Raw genomic sequence first — 22,912 nt, 5'->3', positions numbered from 1 at the left:
GAAGAAAGTGGTGTGAGTTACCACCAACTGTGGTATGGACATCAAGTTTTTATATCATGGCTAACTAACAACTGGTAAACTTATTTAAATTTCCATTTATCTTTCATATTTCCTGTACACCTGAATCTTTTTCTACCTGAATCTTTTTATGAAATAAAGAAAGTGATATATGCTTTCTTTGTAGTTATTTTGGTTCCGAATCTCTAACTTCTCCTTTTATTAGAAGTTTGTAGAAATTTGGTCAAGTTCCATTGCTGGATCTTAGATCACAATTTTTTAAAGAACATAAATTTATGGTGATATTTTAGAAGAATATACCTTATGCTTAAAGTGAGCAACTTTTTTTGTTTCAGACTTATGGATGCTTAAGTTTGCATTATGCTAAAATACCTTTAACTACCTAATAATTCTTTTTAGGGTCAAATATTGTGTATTCTTTGGTGTTATATCAAGTTGCTGAATGTCTTATAATTATAGTGCTACAATTTTGCAAATAACATCTTTCTTCAAATGGTCATTGTTCTATGAAAAATATTTTTTGAATATTAGTATTTTTTTTCATTTTTTCCTTCAGTGTTGTTTGGATTATTAATATGAATGAATGAATGGATGTATTGAAAAGCATTGTAAAGTTTTGCTGTATTCTGGACACTATGCAAAACATTAGGGATTCAAATACAAAGGCAATACGGTCCCTACTTTTAAGGAGCTTATATCCCAACAGAGTGGAACAACCCATAAAAAAGAATGGCACAAGGAAAGAAAGTCTTATTCTGTCTGGTTATTGTTCTGTCACAGGAACAATAAATGAAACAATAGAATTTTCAGTTGGCTTGATCTTTCCACAAGTAATGGTAACTAATTTGTTTATAATGGGGAAGGATTGTAGTAGGAGAAAGATGATGGGATGAGGAATCATGATTAAGCCTAGAGCAGGATAGATAAAATGAACTTCCATTAATCAAGACAATATAGTCTGAGGATATGAGTTGTTATTTCTGCCTTCACACTATCCCTTGGAAATGTCCCTTGCCTTCCATTACACAGCCTTCTTTTCTTCATTTTTAAGGCCACCAATTTCTTGCTCTCGTCTCCTTCTGATTGAATGATTTCAGTTGCCTGTTCTAAATCTGTCCTCCATATAGTTGCCAAAGTGATTTTTTTCTAAATTAAAAGTTTGTTGATATCTTACCCTTTGACAGAATAATGGTTTTTTATTGCCATTGGGATTAAATATAAACTCATTTGTTGGGCATTCAAATCTCTTCACAACCTTTCTACCTTTCCAATTTGCTTATGCTTTTCTTCCCTTCCATGCATTTCACAAACGTATTTACTGTTCCCCACACATGATACTCTATATCCTAAATCAGTGAGTTTAAACTGGTGATATCCTCTATCTGGAATGATCTTTGTCCTTACCTCTGCCTCTGAGAATCCCTGATTTCCTTTAAGACAATTTAAATGCCACGTTCTATAGAAATCCTTTCCTATCTCTGTACAATCTCCTCCATCCCCTTCCCCAGCTACCATTCCCTTTGTAGGTCATCTTTCATTTGTCTTGTATTCATTAGTATGTATTTGATAGGTTCCTGTTCATTTAATTCTGACTCCCTCACTAAGATGTAAACTTTTCATCATATTTCTAGCCTTTAGTACAGTGCCTGGTATATAGTAAGTGTACAGTGATTGCTTGTTGCTATATTGTTTTGGGAAAATAGCTTTTCTAAACCTCATTAGCCCCTGGAGATGTCTCCCTCCTTTGAACTTATAAAATGGATATTGCATATTTTTGACACTTAAAAATATAAACCTTGCATATTAAAATATATTATTATTCAACATTTTATATGTAAATGCATTATATGCTCAATAAGATACTAAGAATACTATTTCTTTAATTTATTATATAATGGTTACTAAAATTCTATATATACAGTGAGTACTCATGATTTATTTACTTAATAATGAATAAAAATATTTGATTAAGAAAGGAAAATCATTATTTCCATTCAGCTGAAATTATCTCTCACATGGCCAGCCAATATAAGAACAAAAAATATTGTCTACAAATTCAAATAATTTTTTCCTGAAATTTTCTTTCCATAAAGCAGAAAATAAATTTTTGTCTGTTTAGGGAAATATGGTAGAAAAATAAAATGTTGGGAAAATATTGTGAATATTCTGACGACCGAGTGCTCAGTCTAATTATATGACCATGGAAATTGAATCTCAGTTTCTTTACAGGTAAGATGGGAGTAATAATATTTGAACTACCTATTTCACAGGATTATTGGGAGGAAAACACAGTGTCATTGTCCTCACAGGAAACCTAATGTCCCTGGCTAGCCCACTGATTAGATTTGTCTTGGCAAGACTCAATAAACAAGAATGGAATGTCATGGATATTATAGGTGTCAGTATCCCATAAGAATTCCTTATTTGTCAGATCAGTATTTAAAAAAAATACACAGATGATCTCTCATATGCATACAGAGCTTCTTCCATACAAATTTATGCAAGTTTAATTTAATAGATAAATGCCAGAAAGCAGCTCAAGCCCCACAATTTATTTTTTATTATTATGAATTTATGTATTTATTATTATGTTTAAATTTTTTAATTAATTTATTAAGTTCTGAATACTTGAAGACATTGTTGCCCAAATCCAAGGAGTAGATATATAATATGTAGACAGATAAGTAAATACAAAATCAAAAATTATTTTTAATGACTGGGAGATTCAGTAAAGTCCTCTTGTAGGAGCTAGTATTTGAGCTAAGTTTTGAAGGGAGCCTAGGATCCCAAGAGGCAGAGATGAAAGAGAGAAAATTTCATACATGGGGGCTGGCCTGTACAAAGGCATGAAAGAAACAGATGGGACATTATGTTCATAGAACATCAAGCAAGCATGTCTACAGGAACATGAGGTATTTCAGGGGACTGGAATGATGGAGCTTTGGTATAAAGTACAACTTGTTAAAGGCAAAATTTGAATCCAGTTCTTCTTGACTCAGAAATGTATCTGCTATATCACCACTAGCCTGCTTCTGCCTTTCCTAAGGTGTGGGGCCATGTTTCTCATCTCCCTCCCCTGCCACCTACTTAATAAACTGCAGTGGCTCCCTAGCACTTTGAGGATCAAATATAATGTTGCTATTGAGTAATCAAAACCCTCCATAACTGTTCCTGTGACGCAAGTTACAAATCTACCTTATATTTTGTTTTCTCCTTTTTTCTTCTCTTTCTCCTTTTTCTTCTCCTCTGCTTAGACCTAAAAACCTCCATCATCATCAATTATTAGAACAGAATTATATTCTGTTACATTTATATGCCATAATTGGACCAGCTACACTCCAATTTTCTTGCTACTATAAAAAAAAGCATATGCTTATATATGCATATACTTACATAGTTATGTATAAATATGATTGATATATGCATATATATTTGACATACCATCCAGATTCTTCTCATTTTTCATTGATTTCTTTGGGGTATAAGCCTAATAGTAGTATCACTGAGCTAAAGGATATGTTGAATTTATTAACTTTTAAGTGTGATTCCAAATTGTTTTCCAGAGTTGCTGGATCAGTTAATTCATAACTCCATCAACAGTGTACTAATGTATCTATTTTTTCATATCTCTACCAACATTTGTCATTTATTTAAAACTTTGCCAGACTGATGAATTTGATTTTGAAACTTCAGTAAACACTCATTTCAGTTATGTCTGATTCTACGTGGGCCTTTCTTGTCAAAGATACAAAAGTAGTTTGCAATTTCCTTCTCCAGCTCATTTTACAGATGAGAAAATTGAGGGAAACAGGTTAAGTGATATGTTTTGAAGGCTGTTGCCCACATATGATGTGGAGTGTAACTGTGTGGTACAAAGGGAGTCAGAACAGATATCTATAGCCTCTTTTCCCCCTATCCTTTTCTCCAAGAGAGACTTTATTCCTGGAAGAGGAAGCAGAATATGGACATAATCATCTGACATTTTTGTCCTTAGTATTAATATGGTTAGTTATATGTATAGTTTTTTGAATATTGAACCAGACATTCATTTTTGTTATAAGTCCAATTTGGTCATAGGACCTTCATGATTTCTGACTGTCATTTCTCTGCTAATATAACATTTTAAACATTTATGTCACTTACTAGTAATATTAGTCTATAGTTATCAAGACCATGTTTATTATAAAAAATATTTGGTATAGTGTATTTTTCTATTTTTGAAACAAAATTTTGTATTTTTGTATAATATTGAAATTAATTTTTCTATGTATGTTTGAAATAATTCACTTAAAAATCTTTCTGGTCCCAGTTAGGTGTTTTTTTTTTAATCTTAGGGGTTCACTTTTTATTTGTTCAAATTCTTTTTTCAAAGATTGAGTTGCTTGAATTTTCTATGATGTTTATTCTGTTAATTTGAATATTTTGTGTTTTATAAATATTTATCCATTTCATTTGTCAATTTTATTAGTAAATAGTTAGACAAAATAATAACTGGTTCTTTATTGCTTGTTCATTTGTTGTGATTTTTCCTTTTAAATTTTTGACTTAATTCGTTGTTTCCCTCTTTCTTTTTAAAGTATCAAATTAGATAATGGATTATATTATTTTTGTCATATTTTGTTTTTTTTTAATATTTCTTTATATAAATTAGAATGTGAAGTGTGTTCAGAAAAGGCTAGTACCTCTGGCATGAGGCCTACTGAGCTCTTCCCAGGTTTTCTTTCCACCTTTGGTGTCCATCTGATCCACTTTTCATCCATGGCTACAAGAAGGTGCAGCATAGTGACCATACCCTGACAAACCATTTTGGCAGATGGGCTAAACCAAATTGAGGGTCACTGAGGGATCTCAAACCTTTTGGTGATTTGGGGGTAGAGGTGTCTACCCTAAGTATGTGAAGTCTCTCCTGGTAGAATGGCCAGGTGAGAATAAGTTGTTCCAATGGCCGTGAAGGCAGCTGATGTGACACTGTGAAGTTCTGAGAGCTTGGTTAGACATTGAAGATACCAAGGTCATAAAATGCATCTCGAGTCATCACCAATCACCTAGACCCTGCCCTGCCATTGGACTATAATGGCTCTTGAAGAGAGAATGAGGCTACCAACTTTGTGCAATTTTGCCTCATTTAAATCCAAATTACACATAAATCAAAAGACATCACCTACCATTACTATTTCTATTTATCACCTCCTATGGTAACAGGCAAGTGATGAAGTCACAGGTGCAGATACACAAGGATCTGTAGTTCCAACCTTGCACATATGTGACTTGGACCATAGGGCCATTGTTTTACTGTAAGTAGCAGTGTGATTTAGCAGCTCCATAGATATCTTAAGGATTACATTGCTTATCTTTTTGTGTGAGATGATGTACACAAAATGTGTGCATACTTACAGAAAACACAAAATCCAGTATACCTGAAAGATGAACAGCTCTTATTGAAAGAGAACTGAGCAGATAGAAAATTATTGGAAGAACAGAGCTGGAAAGAGCCATAGCAATGGTCACTTACAAATGAAGATTTGTGCGTCTCCTGATCTCATCATCAACATTGCTTTCTATTAACCTGATTGCAGTAAAATTTCGTGGATGTGCCCTTGTAGCACGTATTAAGGAGAAGAGAATAATAGGATGTGAGAGTGATGAAGGCAATTTGTGGTGCAGAGTACTGGACTCATTACAGACATCCTCTTCATGTTGTATATCTGCATTCAACAAAAACAGGATCCATAAGTCAAAAAGACTACCCAAAGAATTAATAGCAACAGATTAGGGCACTTCTCGGAGTTGGAGCAGTTTGTTCCTAATTTGGAGGAAAAGTTGAATCAACACTCATTTAGAAACAGTAGAACAGAAAAGAAGTGGGTCGTTTTTAGATCTGGTGTACAGCACTGCATTTGCTGATATATGTCAGAACATTTGCAAACATCAAGAGTGGCTTAGTGAAAATGTTGAAGAAATTCAGAAACTGCTAAATGAAAAACAAGAATTCCACAGAGTATACCAGCACAATAATTCATCCATCTCTAAGAAGGCAGCATTTAATTCCATCAAAGCAAAGTACAAGCAAAGCTTAGAGAGAAGTAGGATTCTTGGCTCAGTAAGAAAGCAGATGAAATTCAACTTGATGTTATGAATAATAACAATTCAAAGTGCTTTTATGATGTCCTTAAGGTAACTTATGGGCCAAAGATATGTGGTGCATTGCAACTACTCAGTGCTGATGAGGCTGCATGGATAAATGATAAGGACACTTCCATTGTGTTCTTAATAGACCATCATCAATTAATGCTGAAACAAACCATTGACCATTTACCTCTGGTTGGAGTCAATCCCTTCCTAGCTGAAATTCCAGCTGAAGAGGAGGCTTTGAATGCCATTAGACTCTTTTCCTATGGCAAAGAACTTGGCTTTGATTTTCTTCCAGCTGGTGGGAGGACCAATGCTCATATAAAAGCTGACAAGTTTTCTGTATTATATGGCAAGAGAAAGTTATCCCCTAGGAGTTCAAGGACATCGCCATTGAACATCTTTCTAAAGGAAATTGATTCTCCTGTGTCAACTACAAGGGAAGTCTCTCTCTTAGTCATTGCTGGCAAGGTTCTTCTCAGAGTCGCCGCCCCTAATAGGCAGATCCTATACCTGAAAGATGGTTACCTACTTGAGAAGCAGGGTGGCTTCAGAAAGAATCAAGGAATGGTGGATACGGAACTCTAAGAGACAACTCTAAGAGAAATGCCAGGAGCAGAGCAGTGGTCTGTTCACAATGTTTATAGATTTGATCAAGGCCTTTGATACTGCCAATTATGAGGGCTTATGGAAAGTTTTGTCAAAATTTTGTTGCCCAGAGTTCATCAGTGTTGTATATCCATTTCAAGATGGCATACGAGCCTGGATTCTGGATAATGGATGATGTTCTCATGCTTTCCCACTGACCAATGGAAAGAAATGAGGTCATGTGCTTCCTTGAGATTGTGTGCTTACTCTCAGGCTTTTTAGCACGTTTTCAGTTATGTTGTCAAACGCCTTCAGTGAGGATGAACATGGCATCCAGGTCAGCTACCACACTGATAGTAAATTCTTCAACTTGAAAAGAGAAGAGAACCAAGGATGGAATTGTGGTAGGTACCCACAGTTAGTGGGCACACACTGGATGAAGATCCAGCAGAAAAGATGAAGTTGTGGTCAAACAAGTAGGAAAAGGATAAGTTACAAAACCTTTGGGAGAAGAAAGTGTCAAGGAGAAGACCATGACTGACAATTTGAAAAATTAAAGAGAAGTCAAGAAAGATAAGGACTGAAAAAAGGCCATTAGTTTTACCAATTAAGAAATTATTGGGGGAATTTTTTTTTAAAGAGAGATAACATTGGAGGGAATTGTTTTAATTAAAAGATGAAATTAGAGGGACAGCTAGGTGGCACCCTGAATTCAGGAGGACCTGAGTTCAAATGTCATCTTAGACACTTAACACTTCCTAGCTGTATCCCCCTGAGCAAGTCACTCAACCCCAATTGTCTCAAGAAAAAAAAAAGATGAAATTAGAAACCAGATTTCAGAGAATTAAGAAGAGAGGGAAGGGAGGAAAAAAGAAGGGAGAAGATAAAGAAAACAGGGCAAAGAGAAAAGAGGAGAGAGAGCACTCCTTATTTCTGTTTTGCTATTTATTTGACTTGCTTTACTGCTCACATTTCTTGTATAGGATAATTACTAATTCTCTTCCTTCTTATGAATTCCATTAGGCCTTACCACATGTCCCACCACATCATCTTAAGAGCCTCCAGGCCTTATCATTTGGCTTTCTTCTCTTTCCTCCAGACTCCCCCCAAAAAAGTTATTATCATAATTATCAGATCTATAGTTGCATCAATACACCTAAGGACTCATGGGCCTTGCCAAATGTCCAGTCAATGCAGCCTTCAGACTTTTAGGCCATTCCATATGTCCTTAACTGAACTGTTTTTAGTTTGTTGTTTCCTTCATTATACTGTGATCTTCATGAGAGCGGCAATCATCTCACTTTTTTGTCTATACAGCTTGGACAGTATTTAGCACACAGAAAATGCTTAACAAGTAATATTCTTTCATAGGCATCCATATTTACATGAGAATATTTGTTCATGAGTTTGAAGTATACCAACTCTGCCGTGTTCAATATTATTAATTTTTAAAGCTTCTTTCTTAATTATTTCAGTGAAACATCTTAATTAATTTCAGACTTTGATTATCATGAGGGGCTTTTCTCCTTTATGTGCTCATAAATATGAATCTGTTTGTGTGTGTGAGGAGCGGGGAAGATTGTAAGCAATAGGTGGTGAGTCTAAGTTACTTTCTGTTTCGTATCACATAGAATCTCTTCCATGTGAAGAATCCACTTTGACTTCAAGGGAATAATACTTGTTTTCAAAATATAAAGCAATCCTTCAAAATATATATTGATAGCTATAGCAGAACTCTATGCATGTAACAATAATGGAAAAGTTGGATCAGACACAAGCCAAATGTCAGGCTCAAAGACTTTTTCTTTTGTTTTGCAAGCCAGAGTTATGTGACTTACTCAGAGTCACACAGTTGATGTATCAATTTTGTCAGAGGCCATATTTATACTCAGGCCCATCTACTACATTACCTAGTGACCATTAAGGCTCAAAATCTTTTTGAAGTTTTGGACTTTATTTCTAATGCTGTGCAAACAGTACTCTCTCACAATCAATGAGGACTGATGAAGAGAGATGTAGCTACTGATGTAACAGTTATGGACGATTTAGAAGTTTTCTAGTCTAAAGTGAGAATTTTAAGGTATGAATGAAAAGAGCATTTACAACAGTGGAAAATTGAAAGAGTGGCCTAGGACTGAATAAAAAACTGTATATTAAGCTAAAATACTGAGGATACAAAGAGAAACGAAGAGCATAAATTCAAACAGGGAACATTCAGTTCTATGGCTGATGGAAAAACCTCTTGCCCATTATGTCTGCTTCTGACATTGAATGATTTGCCTGTCAAAGGCATTTGCCAAATCTTGATGGTGGGAACCTTCTTTTTGGGACCTCAGCTGTGACTGATGGACTATGGCAGAGGGCCAAGGTGGAAGTTGGCCAAGTGAGTTGGAGGGATGGAGGGGGATGCTGCTAGTATCAAGGCTCTAAGGTTTTTTGCTCAGTGGGGATGACAGTTTGCTACTTCTCTGCAGAAGTTGCTCCTTGGACAATAGCTGATGGAACAGCTTGGAAATAGGACCGATTGCTTGGTGGGAACAGATCTTTGTGGTGCTTTGAAGCAAGGGCTTTGGGCTGAATCTGCTAGGATTCCAGAAAAAATGGTAGCATTTCATGAAGAGATGGCTTGGTCTTCTAACAACAGCTGCCTCCTGTCTTTCTTTCAAAGAGAATTACTTCTTAGTAAAATTTTTATTTAGGATCTGAGATTTGAACCTGCCACTGCCAATAAACAGTACATGTTTATATAGAATTTCCAATATTAAGCTGTGAGCTCCAAGAGAAAAGAATTTGGGTTTTTTGGGGTTTTTTTTTTTTTTGCTATTTGTGTCCTTGATGCTTTGTATTGTGTCTGACACATAGTAGAAACTTAATAAATACTTGTCAACTTGACTTATTTGAAGTTATTACAAACTCTATTGGTGAGCACTTTGTTGGTGAGCAGAGAAATGAACAGAGAAGAGTTCCATTTGATTTCCTGTGAGGAAACCCTGATAAGGTTTCCCCAATTCCTACACACTAACAAAATTCTTTGTATTGACAAATTTTATTGGTGAAAAAAGCCTAGATGTATTTGTTTTGCTGATAGATAAATGATGATCCTTTCAAGAAACAGTTTATGAATAAGGAAGTAGCTGATTGGTCCTATAGTCCTTTCACTCTCTTTTCCAGTATGATAATTTTATATTTAGTATTCCCAACTTCTGATTACTTAAGCATTCTAGGAAAGATGTGGTATTTAGAGTCTAAGAATTTTAAATTATTCAGTAAATTCTCTTCATCCACTGCACCCCATTCCTGCCATTTTATGCTTTCTAACCCAAGTTCTATTTGTTACATGGTTGAAAATGAGTTAGGTTTTATTGTAATAATTTCAAGTGAGCTAATATTTTCACTCATATAGTATCCTCATTTGAGAGTCAATCTTATTTCTCTTTCCTTAGACATATTCTTCCATGTGGTTTTTCTTCCTCTTGATTATAATGACTCTTTACTTTCTTTTTTTACCATTTATTTCCTCTTCAGTGGAAATTGTAGATAGCATCAATACTGGCTGAATAGTTTTTTGGTGACTTACCTGAGCAAAACAAAAGTTTCCAAAGAGGCAGGAGTTGATAAGTATTTACAGATCATAATTTGAGAGTCACTAATAAGACCCAGGTAAACAATAAGTATTTATTAAGCCCATATTACATGCCAGGCCCTTTGATAATTTTTGAGAACTGAAAAAAAAAAAGATAAACAGCAACTTTAAGGGACATCCATTTGGTGTGTGTGTGTGTGTGTGTGTGTGTGTGTGTGAGACATGTGTGTCAGAAGGTAATTTCCAGTAGAAGGTGTGAAGATCAGGCAAGATTGCCTGTAGAAAGTAGCATTTGAACTGAGTCTTGAATGAAGCCAGTTATTCTTGGAGTCAAAAGTGAGGAGGGAGAACATTCCAGTCATGGAGGCCAGACAGTTCAAAGTTATGGAGAGGGGAGATGGAGTGCTCTGGATGAGTAATAGAAAGAAGGTCAGTATAGATGAATCAAGGATGCATGGAAGGGATTGAAGTATTAAAAAAATAGGAAAATAGGAAAGTGGTCAGGTTGTGAGGAGCCTTAAATGGAAAACAAAGAACTTTGAGTTTAATCCTATAGCCATAAGGAGCCACTAAAGTTTAGTGACTCTTGTTGGTATGTGGAGGTTGGGGTTTGGGATATGGGGGCAGTGACATGGTCACAATGATATGTTAGAAAAATCACTCTTGAGAGTTGTGTAGATAATGTCCAAGAATGAGAAGAGTTAAAGCAGAGGAACCAATTAGAAGGCTAGTACAATATTAAGATTTTCTAATAATAATAGACCAGATAATAAAGACCAGAACCAAAGTAGTTGCAATATAAGTGAGGAGAAGGGGTTATCTAGCAATGACAGACACTGTGGATTTAGAAGTGATAAATATATGTGATAAACTTTTTTATTGGAGATTGATTCATTTGGCTTTGTAAATAGCTCTCTCAAATTTGTTTAAATAAAACATAAATATCATTAGAGAGTAGGTAACAAAATTATTTACACTTTCATGTCAGGTTAATCCGATGTATTCCTCCTAAAATTGTTTTTCCTCATTCTTGTAACATACTTCTTTTTATCTGGTGCCTCTTAGAATCCTTGCCTGCCTGCCTTTCCCAACAGCTCGTGCCTCTCCTCCACATTATGACATAGATGTACATATACTATTATATTTATATAAGTTTATAGATTTAGAGTTGGAAGAAAGTCAAAGGCCATATAGACCCCTCTCTTTCTTTTAGAGCTATGAAGAAAAGTCTACAGGTGTTGAATACTATGCCTGAAGTCAAGCAGACAAAATTTAGACTCTGGTTTTCTGATTCCATATAACCATACCACCTCTTGTTTCTCCCAATAGACTATCAGATTCCCAAAGGCTTGTATCCCTGTCCAGCACAGATCCTAGTTCATCATGTTTTCTAATTGATGGATAAAGACTGAGATGTTTACTTGAAAGTATGGGAAGAGCAAGACAAAAAGCAAGGGATAGTTTTGGAGTACGTAGGAGTATCTAGAGACAGTCCACTTATTAGGAGCTCTGGGTAACCAGAAGGCAAAAGGAAGGCTCTGGTCATTGATCTTCCAATGACAGGAGAGCCATGGGAAGTGGCAGAGGATGGCAGGAAGGAAGGGCCCAGAACTAAACTTTAGAAAAACTTTACTACTCAGTCTTGCCATAGAAAAACTAATGGAAACATAAATTTAAACCTTAGAACCTACAAATCCTCTTTGATTTACTATCTTAAAGTATTTATGTATTTTTAAAAAATTGACAATTCAGATTACAAATGATATACAAAAATTATCTAAAAATTAATGTGAAAATTTGCTAAAGCACTCACTTTTTGCATATTTTGACATGATAATGATTGATGTGAGCAAAAAGATAATTGAATCCCTATGACTATCAGATTTGCATTCCATACTAGCTGTGAGGAGAAAAAAAAGTTAAATTTGCTTTTAACTGTCATTTACAATTATTTATTTTATATTTATAATCTTGAGTAACTAATATTTTTAAAAATTTCAACTACAAACTGACTTTTTTCAGATTCTTTTGATGTTTAGTTATACAATTCTCTAAAAGTCAAGGGGTAATATGGATAAAATCATAAAAAGTCAAAAAGAAAAAAAAGAAAGTTTAGCCAGTAATATAAAACTCTTTGCTTACTAAACCCACAAAAGTCATTATTGCTTGAGAATCAATGGATTTGAATTTCATCTTACTGCCCTTGTTTCTACCTGTGGTGAAGATGCCAAAGCAGGCAATAAATAATGTACAGACTAGATGGATGAATAGGGAGAATAAGGACCTGGATGATAAAAACTGTCTATTAAACCTTAAGTGAATAAATACATTTTAATTGCACTAATAGTATAAATAACAGTAGACTACATCATAATGGATAAATTTTGATCTGGCTTACTCCATCATTTTTAGTTTTCTTTTAATCCTCAACAAGCTGTTGGTTATATAGTCATCTAGACTTTTAAAAGAGATATTATCTTGATAATTAATAGAATTTTGAGAAAAAGCATACTGACTTTAAAACATTTATTTGTCCTCGTTATGCTATGTGCTTTATATATTTTTTAAAATAAGACTAATAATGGAATCCATCATGCTATCATTTAATATTAAGTTAAATGTATCTGTTGATTCTCACTTTTTGTAGGTCATTCGGAAGGGATGGTTAACAATCAACAACATTGGGATCATGAAAGGAGGTTCCAAGGAGTATTGGTTTGTCCTTACTGCAGAAAGCTTGTCCTGGTATAAAGATGATGAGGTAAGGAAAATGATTTTTATAGATTACCTTTACCCATTTTTTTTCTTTTTGCTATGAACATATTCTAGAAACTATTGTCTCTTACATACAAATTTATGTGTTAATTTGCATTTTATGAGAAGATGCATGGTCCTTTCACAACTTTTCCTTATTAAAGTGTGTCCTGAATTTCTCTTGCTATTAGCTTACATTGAGATAGCATATATATATATATATTGTTTACTTAGTTCTCATGCAACTAGCCAATCTAGATGATTGGCTCATCTAGAGCCAATGAAATCAATATTCATTAAAACTACTTTCAGCTAAAAAGATGCCAGATCAGAAGGAGAAAGCATTAGATGGACTCAAAATAAAGCAGCAACTACAACACAGATTTAAAAAATATAATTTAATGCTGTAGCGTAGGCATGTGCCTTATATGTGGTAAGTTTTTAAAAACCTATAACCAAATCAGTTTCAGGGTCTTTTTAAAACAATACTAGATAGATAATTTTGTAAAAGTTATTTGGAAATGTAATGCTATTTCTATTTATTTACTTATTTTGCTGCTGAGGCAATTGAGGTTAAGTGACTTGCCCAGGGTCATACAGCTAGAAAGTGTTAAGTGTCTGAGACCAGATTTGAACTCAGGTCCTTCTGACTTCAGGGCTGGTGCTCTATCCACTTTACCACCTAGCTGCCCCATGTAATGCCATTTTTAAAAATAATGCACATATAATAGTTATTCTTTGGTATTTCTGGTAAATAAGCCTGGCATGGAGATATCATGATATAATAAAAATTGGGGTCTTTAATTATGTAGATTTTTTTTGCAGCTTTCTCTGCCCAAAGCAGAAAAGCAAATAAGATGTTAACTCAAATTAAAAATAATTGAATCTTTTAAAAAGGAGGAGAAGGAACAAGGCAGAGCTGCTATTCTAGACCTGATTCTAAGGAATACACAGAGGAACTTATTATTGAAATTATCTATTATTGAAATAGACTTGTAGTTGTTGGAGATGGGGGAATGATTAATTCAATTTAGAATATATTGTTGAGGAGAGAAAATCTAGATGTTGTATGAACCTCCCATTGTGGGAAAACGATTTCAAGGAGTTCAGAGAAAGTTTAGGTGGAATTCCATAGTGTAAAATTTTGCCAAGGAAACCTGTCAATGAAGGAATTAATAGCTCCCAACATTGATATTTGACAATGGTCAGTAGAGAGGAAAAGAATGAGATATCAAAAATCTAACTTAAAATTTTAAGACATGTATAGAATATGGAAACAAAGGCAAAAATAGAAAAGGAATACTTAACTGTAGTGTTGACTTGTGGGGATAATGTCAAGAGAAGTAAAACTTAGAATGAACGTAGACTATCAATAAATGCTAAAACAATAAAAACTTAGTTTGTTTTTCCCCTCTATTGGGGAAAGAGATAAACAATCAAAGGATGGTACTGTTGCCTTAGCTAGATAATAATACATGACAAAGAAAAACAAACTCACCTTTTATTTTGTATCCAGTTTCTCTGCCAAGGGAAGAAAATATTGGGAGTAGAAAAGATGGAACAAAAATTTGTAGTAGGTAGTTGAAATTTGAGATAAGAAAAGAAGATGGCAAGACTTTATTGATGCTTTTAGTGAATATAAAGTGTCATTTGTCTAGTCAAATTATATTTCATGATGATGAAATTTAGAAATGATATGAGTGAGATGCTATCAGTGATTTGTGAAAAATTGTGGTGAATAGAAGAGGAACTATAGGGTTCCCCCAAAACAAATATTGCCCTATTCCTTAAGGGAAAAAAAAGAAGAAACTAGTTTGCAAATTTGAAGCCAGTGAGTTTGACTTAGATTTTGGATACAACCCTAGAATATATTTTTAAAGTGTTATATTTATTCTGAATTTGACCAAAACAACAACAAAAAAGAACATTCCTAAGTACAAAGTCAAATATCAAAAGAGAATTATAGTTCAAGCTATGTTTTTAAAGTTAAATAATAAATTCAAAAATTTACTTTCACATCTGTCCTGCTTGTCTGTTTCCCTCTAACCTTCCTTTAATTTTTTTCATTAAAAACACATGCTGAAACGACCCTCTTTTCTTTCTTCTTTTTTTATCCTATCTGTAGTGATTCTCTACTTCCCAAATTTCACCTCCTTCTAAAACACTAAAAAAAATCCCAGTTTTACTAATAAATATGCATAAACAAGCAAAAATAAATCCATACATTTTAGCATGTCCAAAAATGCATCTCATTGTGCACTTTGAATTTATCATCTCTATTTCAGGAGTATTGGAAATAAATATATAGACTAAATCAAATGTTGTTAGATTATTTCATAACAAATTGAATGATCAAAAGAAATCATTAATGACCATTTGCCATCTTGGAAAGAGGAAATCAGTGGATCTGCCTCTGTTTGTTGCACTTAATATTATCAATAAAGATTTGGATCAACGTACAAATAGCATGCTTATGAAATGTACTCAGAATCTAAAGTTGTAAGAGATAGCTACCTCAATTACTGAATAATAAAAGGCTAGAACCCTGAACATAATCTCATAGAAATAAATGCAATGTCTTATGGAGGTTAAAACATTAACTTCATCATTACCAAATAGGAAAGGTGTGGTACCAGATAGTAAACGATATGAGAAAGACCAAGTGGATACTGATGGATTGAAAGCTCAGTAGAAGTCCAGTGTGGTATGCTTGCCAAAAAAGCTAATGAAATCTCTTGTTTCATCATGCAAAAACACAGTGACCTGGGCTTGGGAGGTGATAGAACCGACACACTGTCTCCTAGTCACATCGCATCTGAGATATTGTATTTATTTGAGAGTGCCATATTTTACATGATGAACTAGAAAGCAGTTATAGGAAAAGTATTAGGCTTCCAGAACATGATATAAAAGGAGAAAAGGAGACTCAGCAGGAAGTGATAGACATCTTCAAGGATTTGAAAGGCCATCACATGGATGAATAGTTAAATTTGTTCTTCTTGGCATCAGACACCAGAATGAGCAACAATGGATGAAAGTGGTAGAGAGACAAATTAATGCTGAGTGGGAAGGAACAACTTGATCAGAGCTATCTCCATGAGCAGCCTCAGAAACTTTTTTCTAGTTTCTCTCACTTTAGGTCTTCGAGCAAAGACTTCATGAAGTCTTGCCAGGGATGCTGCTAAGGGACCCTTGTTCAGGAAGTAGTTGGACTGAATGGCCTCTTGGGGCTTTTTTAAATGGATATGTTATGATTCCTTTGGGAATGTTTTAGCAGATAGAATAAGAAATGTTTGTACTACAAATCCCAATTCTCCAGGCTCTCATCATTGGCCTGCATGGGGAAGTGACCATGCTAAATTTCTTTAGCAGTTTTGAAGAAAACACATTTTTCAAGACTGACTAGATATCATAGTTTTGTACTGGCTTCACCTCAATTTCTCAATCATTACTTCCTTCTACTCTTATTGTTATTCTTCTATGATTCCCCACTAAGCAAGGAGAATGTAAACTCCATGATCACTAAACACCCAGGCTTGAAAGAGAAACAGCAGAAACTCTTTGATCTGCTATTTGCTTATAATAGTTATTTGGAGGTTTCCTATTTTTTAATACTTGAAAAATTAAATGAATTTTTCTGTATATTTCTATCAAAATGACAATGAGTATCACTTGGGGGTTAAAACATTGTCTTGACTATCTTCTTGAATACTTGAATACATTCGTTGTCTTAAATATTTTAAGTAAAGAAATCTTTGAAAAAAATGTTTTCTCTATTCAATCTTCCTTCATCCTTATTACATTATATTTTCTCCAATTTTCAATTTACATATATGTATTTATATAAACATACATTTTAACAAATATCTCCCAAGTTAAATTTCTTTATATTTCTGGTTGCCAAATTATAATTCTTTTGTTATTGGTTGAGACATATTGTCACATTCTGTAATTATGACCCGGCAGTTGAAGTAACAATAATAAATTGCCAGAAGACTCTAGGGTCACAGATGACAGGATGGGAATGTGTAGTGGAAAGAATTCTACATTTGGAATTGGATGACTTGGTTTTGAATCCTCACTGTTCCACTTAATAACTGTATCATTGTCTAAGTCAAATAGCCCCATCATCTTTAACAGGATTATTGTAAGAAAAATGCTTTGTAAATCTTAAAGTAGTGAGCAAAATACATCGAAAACTTTATAATTCTGTATGTGTTAACTATTGTTATTATTAAACAATAATAAACTGAAATGCTACCATAACACACACAATGCAGGCATTGTACTGACAATACCACAAGCATCTTCCATTCCATAGGTACCCAACTTATGATGGACTCAAGTACATAATAGGGCTGGCACGTGAGCAATCTAAACTCCCACTTGAAGTTGTGACCTACTGAGCTCCACAACAGCTGCTGCCCATTGCCTTTGGATCTACCTATCTCCATCAGATAGGGATTTCTCTATATGTGTTGTCAATTTAAGATGGGAGGGTTTCAAGGAGTTCTACCTTTCTCATTTTGGGTTCTAGGTAGGAGGATGTTCCCATACTTCCCACCTGAACAGAAGAGATAGTTTACTCCTATCATTTAGGCAGGAGGAATTATAAGTTTTTCTTCATAGTTGGGAGTAGAAATCCAGAAAGATTGATAGATGTGATTCTGAATATACTTTTTCTCATAAACAGTAATGGAATGTGATTATATCCTGTAAAACTATTAGTAATGTACTAAATATTAGTAATGTATATTATGGGTTAAATAAACTATTGTGAAGTTGTCCTAGAAACCTACTTAACATTGTTTTATGGAAAATTGCATTTAGTGTTTATAAGTTGGGAATCAATTGTATTTTCTCCTTATGACATACTTATACTTACTTCATTGTTTATGAACAATATTTCTATAATACAATGACATCACAATACTTCCCTTCCTTAAATAACTAAATAAGTACAATAACTATGTCATAAATTGTCACTAGTTTTTTATTCAGGAATTCATATTGAGCCCTTATTTTTTCCATATGTTTCCTGGATTCCAAAACCAAATTTTGGAAGACTATAGAATACACAATTAAAAAAAATGGCAAACATTTATTAAACACTTAGTGGATCCACTAGGCACTGGAGCACAGAGACAAAAAGACATTGTGCCTTCTAGAAGTTTACATTTCACTGGATATTCCATGTACAGAGATCAGTAACACAAAGTAATTTGAGAAGAGGAAGAGCCTACAATCCAGGATGGAATCTTTATTGAAGGCAGACTCTGAGTTAAGGAGTCCTCAGAATTCTAAGTGGAGTGCATAAGAAAGTGGGCAGTGTGCAAGAGTTGGGGGATCAACTCTCAGGAGACATAGAAGAGAGAGCTAAAAGGCAGCGGGCATATGAAGAGATTTTGAGTGTCTATGTATGTGTGTGTATACATACAAACATAACACATACACAAATATATACACACAAACAAAACATTTTCAAAAATGTCAACAAATTGTAAAATAAATTTTTATTATATTTTTAAGTGATCAATTCTCAGCTTTAGAATGATAAATATAGAAAAAGAATAGGAAAAATAGGACAGAAAAATAAACAAAATTACCTTATTATAGTTATTGTTACTACAATGTATAGAACACTGAACTAGAAGTTAAGAAACCTATTCTTCTTCTGGCCCCATCATTAGCTAGTTGTGTGATCATAGACAAGTGACAATGACTTCTTCCATCAACCAGATTAGTAAACCTCCCTTGCCTTCTTTTACAAGGATATCATGAGGCTTTAATGAGATAACACATGAGAAATTTGAAAATTTAAATGTGATTTTGCTCTTGGAAATAACACTTGTCCCTGGGGCAGTATTCTTGACCACATTTCTTTTCTGTACCTTTTCATTTCGTATTGAGAAAGGAACAAGAGCTAGAAGTTAAGCCAGTGGTTCTTGGCATAGAATAGCATGGAGAGTGAGGAGAAAAGGTCAGTCTCAGATGTCATCATGCTCAGTGACATTTCCATACTTCTTCCCACTATCATTTGTATTAGCAATGGGGAAAACAATGTTGTAAATGAATAATGCTCTGAAGATGAATGGTAAGTTTATGTTGTGATCTTTTTCTTCTCAAAAACACATCCAGGTGATAAAAGTTCAGATCTTTTATTGTTTCCAATATAGCCCGGTTAGCTTAGAGGCCTATCTCTCTGCTTGGTTCCAAGAGCTCTTGCCGCTTTGTCCTTTGCTTCTGCCTCTGCTTTCTTCAGCCTCCAGAGCCAGTACCAAGTTGAATCTGTCTTGCCTTGAAGAGAGGGCTTCTGGCGTAATTCTGCTGAAATCTCGACTTGTAGCGTCTTCCTCTCTAGAGCACTCTCCGACTGGCCCATTGGCCTATTTATGCTCCTTCCAGAGAGAGGGATTATGGGTAGTTCTACTTAGTACCTTGTTTCAGGTTCTGCCCAAAACATCTTTTTGTAAGATTAGATCAACTCTAACTACTTAGCAGTTAGTAAGGATTCCAACATCTCCCCCTTTCTTTTGTTTTAAAACATAGGGGGTTCCTGAGGGGGTACACATAAATCCATCAATATGGGCCAGAACTTTGTAACAGATATACATGGTGGGAGGCATTATACATAATTTACAAAAGCACACAGCAATATAACACAGGCTAGTGGTAATGTAACAAATAACATGAATCAACATGAAAATTTAACTACTGCAAAAGTTTCATCAACAATCTTTCATCTCAAGAAATCCAATGATTCTTGCAATTGCTTAAAATACATAAGCACATAGTAATATAACACAGGCTAGTAGTAATGTAACAACATAAATCGACCTGAAAATTTACAAATGTCCATAAGTCCTAGAAATAGTCCATAAGGAATCCATTGTTCATTAGTTCATGCGCCAGGAATCTAATAATTCCTGTAAGCTCTGAAGTACTGCAAAAAGTCTCATCAACAATTTTTCATCTCAGGGAATCCAGTGATTCTTGCTGGTTTTTCAGGAATTGAAAGCTGAAGATTTTAAAGTTCTTTTGACAGTCTCATTGTTAGCCTTTTCCACCTGTGGAAATATAAGCAGATCCTCTTCCCCAAGCAATTAACCTAATTCCCTTCTATTTACCAAATTTGGGATTTCTCCTCATCATCTGGTGATTACATTGGAGCTGTTTGCATTGGATATTGTCTTGTTGTCTTAAAAGGCCTGTATTCTTCCCAACTGTAATCCTGATTGCTTTTCTGTTGGTTGATGACATCAGAATTCTGAATTTCTAAAGTCTCTCTGGGTGTAACCTCAGCTGCTATCATGCCCCACCTGTCCTTTGATTGATACTTTAGAGCTGGGCCCTGCCTCTCATTCCTCTGGGTCAATATACATTTAGAGGCCCAGTGAAAACCTCGGTTACATTTTGGACATGGGGTTTTGGGTTTTCTCTCACCCTGTCTTCTCACTCTATCTCCATATCTACAATGAGCTCTCAAATGTCCAATTTTTCCGCACTGAAAACATTGACGAGTTTCTCTAGAATTCCTCTGCCAAGAAGGACCTTGTCTTTCCATGTTCATCATAGTTTGGGCATAATAAGCATTTATGTCCACTGTGGCACAGCATCTAATGATTTCTTCTAAAGGAGCATTTTTGTCTAGCCCCCATATAATTCTCTTGCAAATCTCATTGGCATTTTCCTTAGCCAAATGTCTAGTCATTATTTCTGTTGCTGCATTGTCTCCAATGGTTCTTATTACAGCTGTTTGTAAACGTCCCACAAAATCTGCAAAAGGTTCATTGGGACCTTGCTCTATTTTTGTGAAAGCATTATTTCCATCTTTCTGTCCAGGGAGAGAATTCCAAGCTTTTATTGCAGCCTTAGAAATTTGCTCATACACTGTTATGGGATAATAAATCTGTTCTGAACTCTCTGCCTACTGACCTTCTCCAGTTAGTTGGTCAAAAGCAACTTGTACAATAGCTCCTGTTTGCCTATTGCGTTGGGCTTGAATCCTACATAATTCATGAAACTCCGAAAGCCACAATAAATTTTGTCCTGGTTCTAGACAAGTTTTTGTTATGGATTTCCAGTCATTCGGGGTTAGGATTTCATAAGACAAATTATCTAGTAACATCTTCACATAAGATGATGTAGCCCCATAAAGAGTGCAACCCTTTTTCAAATCTTTAATTTTTTCCAAATTAAAAGGAGTGTATTTTCTCTCTTTTTGACCTGAAGAGTCAATCCTTTCAATCACAGGATATGCATTTATAAAATCAGATATATCTTCTCCTTCATTTTTTGCTTTAATTAATGCTTTTTCTAATCTTGTCAAATTCTGCTTTACAGGAGAAGCTGACTGTGTTTCTGTCTCTCTCCCTCCCCCTTGTTCCACCCATGAAGGGTTAATTGTGGGGGGAGGGTCATGAGATGTGGAATCACCTAATTCCTCCTGCTGTGAAGTATCATACTCAGAATTGTAATTAACTCCATTCTCATCTGATTTGTCCTCCTTTTCACCTAGTAAAGTTGGCAATTCTTCCTCCTGTACTTTCCTTTTCATCATTCTATCACTTAAATAACTTCTTATAGCCAATTGTATTACATTATATGTATTAATTATTGAGTTAGGCCCATTTTTATCATAGAATTGACAAAGATCCTCTCCAACCAATTTCCATTCATTTAGATCTAATTCCTTATCAAGAGAGAAACAAGGACATATGTCCTTTACAGTTTGTAAAAATTCAGTGATTTGCTGTAAACTTATAATTAAACCTTGGCTTTTCATAATTTTGACAATGCTGTCTAAACATTTTCCTTGAACAGAAACAGGCTGTTTTCTAACTATCTGTCCCATCTTAGCTGAAATTCTACTTTAACTCTTCTAACAAAATTTCTTTGTTGCACTCACCCTAATTTCTGGGTTGATGAGTCTTTTCCACTGGATCAGGATCAGAGGCTTTTCCACTTGAATCAGGATCGGAGCTTTTCCACTTGAATCAGGATCGGAGCTTTTCCACTGAAATCCACTGAAGGGTCTGTTTGTCCCACGTTCAGGGCGCCAAAATGTTGTGATCTTTTTCTTCTCAAAAACACATCCAGGTGATAAAAGTTCAGATCTTTTATTGTTTCCAATATAGCCCGGTTAGCTTAGAGGCCTATCTCTCTGCTTGGTTCCAAGAGCTCTTGCCGCTTTGTCCTTTGCTTCTGCCTCTGCTTTCTTCAGCCTCCAGAGCCAGTACCAAGTTGAATCTGTCTTGCCTTGAAGAGAGGGCTTCTGGCGTAATTCTGCTGAAATCTCGACTTGTAGCGTCTTCCTCTCTAGAGCACTCTCCGACTGGCCCATTGGCCTATTTATGCTCCTTCCAGAGAGAGGGATTATGGGTAGTTCTACTTAGTACCTTGTTTCAGGTTCTGCCCAAAACATCTTTTTGTAAGATTAGATCAACTCTAACTACTTAGCAGTTAGTAAGGATTCCAACAAGTTTATAGTAATCAACATTTTTAAACAGCCTTCTAATTCTTTGCTTCCTTAGCTGGCTAAATATAGTTAATTAGAATTTAAATTTTGAGCCAGAAAATCTCTCAATTATGGACTACTCAGAGAAACAGCATTGGGTTGAAAATGAATTAGATTTGGGATTAAAAAACCTGGGCTGGGGCAGCTGGGTGGTGCAGTGGATAGAGTACCAGCCCTGAAGTCAGGAGGACCTGAGTTCAAATGTGGTACCAGACATTAACACTTCCCAGCTGTGTGACCCTGGGCAAGTCACTTAACCCCAATTAACTGGGGGAGGAGAATGAATTAAATGATCTTTTAAGTCCCTTTAGTCGCTAAATGTT

The 22,912-nt window shown here is 35.0% G+C and overlaps 1 protein-coding gene across 3 annotated transcripts in view; it reads left to right on the top strand.

Annotated features, from left to right (window-relative positions):
- The window catches only part of DNM3 (dynamin 3), a 581,691-nt gene that overhangs the window by 262,256 nt on the left and 296,523 nt on the right, over window positions 1–22,912 (top strand). For all 3 annotated transcript variants that reach the window (XM_051998949.1, XM_051998948.1, XM_051998947.1), the window contains one exon: window positions 12,966–13,079. In XM_051998949.1, the coding sequence (XP_051854909.1) occupies window positions 12,966–13,079 (114 nt within the window). The remainder of the gene's footprint in view (window positions 1–12,965; window positions 13,080–22,912) is intronic.

Source organism: Antechinus flavipes, chromosome 4 (genome assembly GCF_016432865.1).
Source record: "Antechinus flavipes isolate AdamAnt ecotype Samford, QLD, Australia chromosome 4, AdamAnt_v2, whole genome shotgun sequence".
Classification (NCBI taxonomy): domain Eukaryota; kingdom Metazoa; phylum Chordata; class Mammalia; order Dasyuromorphia; family Dasyuridae; genus Antechinus; species Antechinus flavipes.
This window is presented reverse-complemented; position numbering and strand designations above follow the sequence as displayed.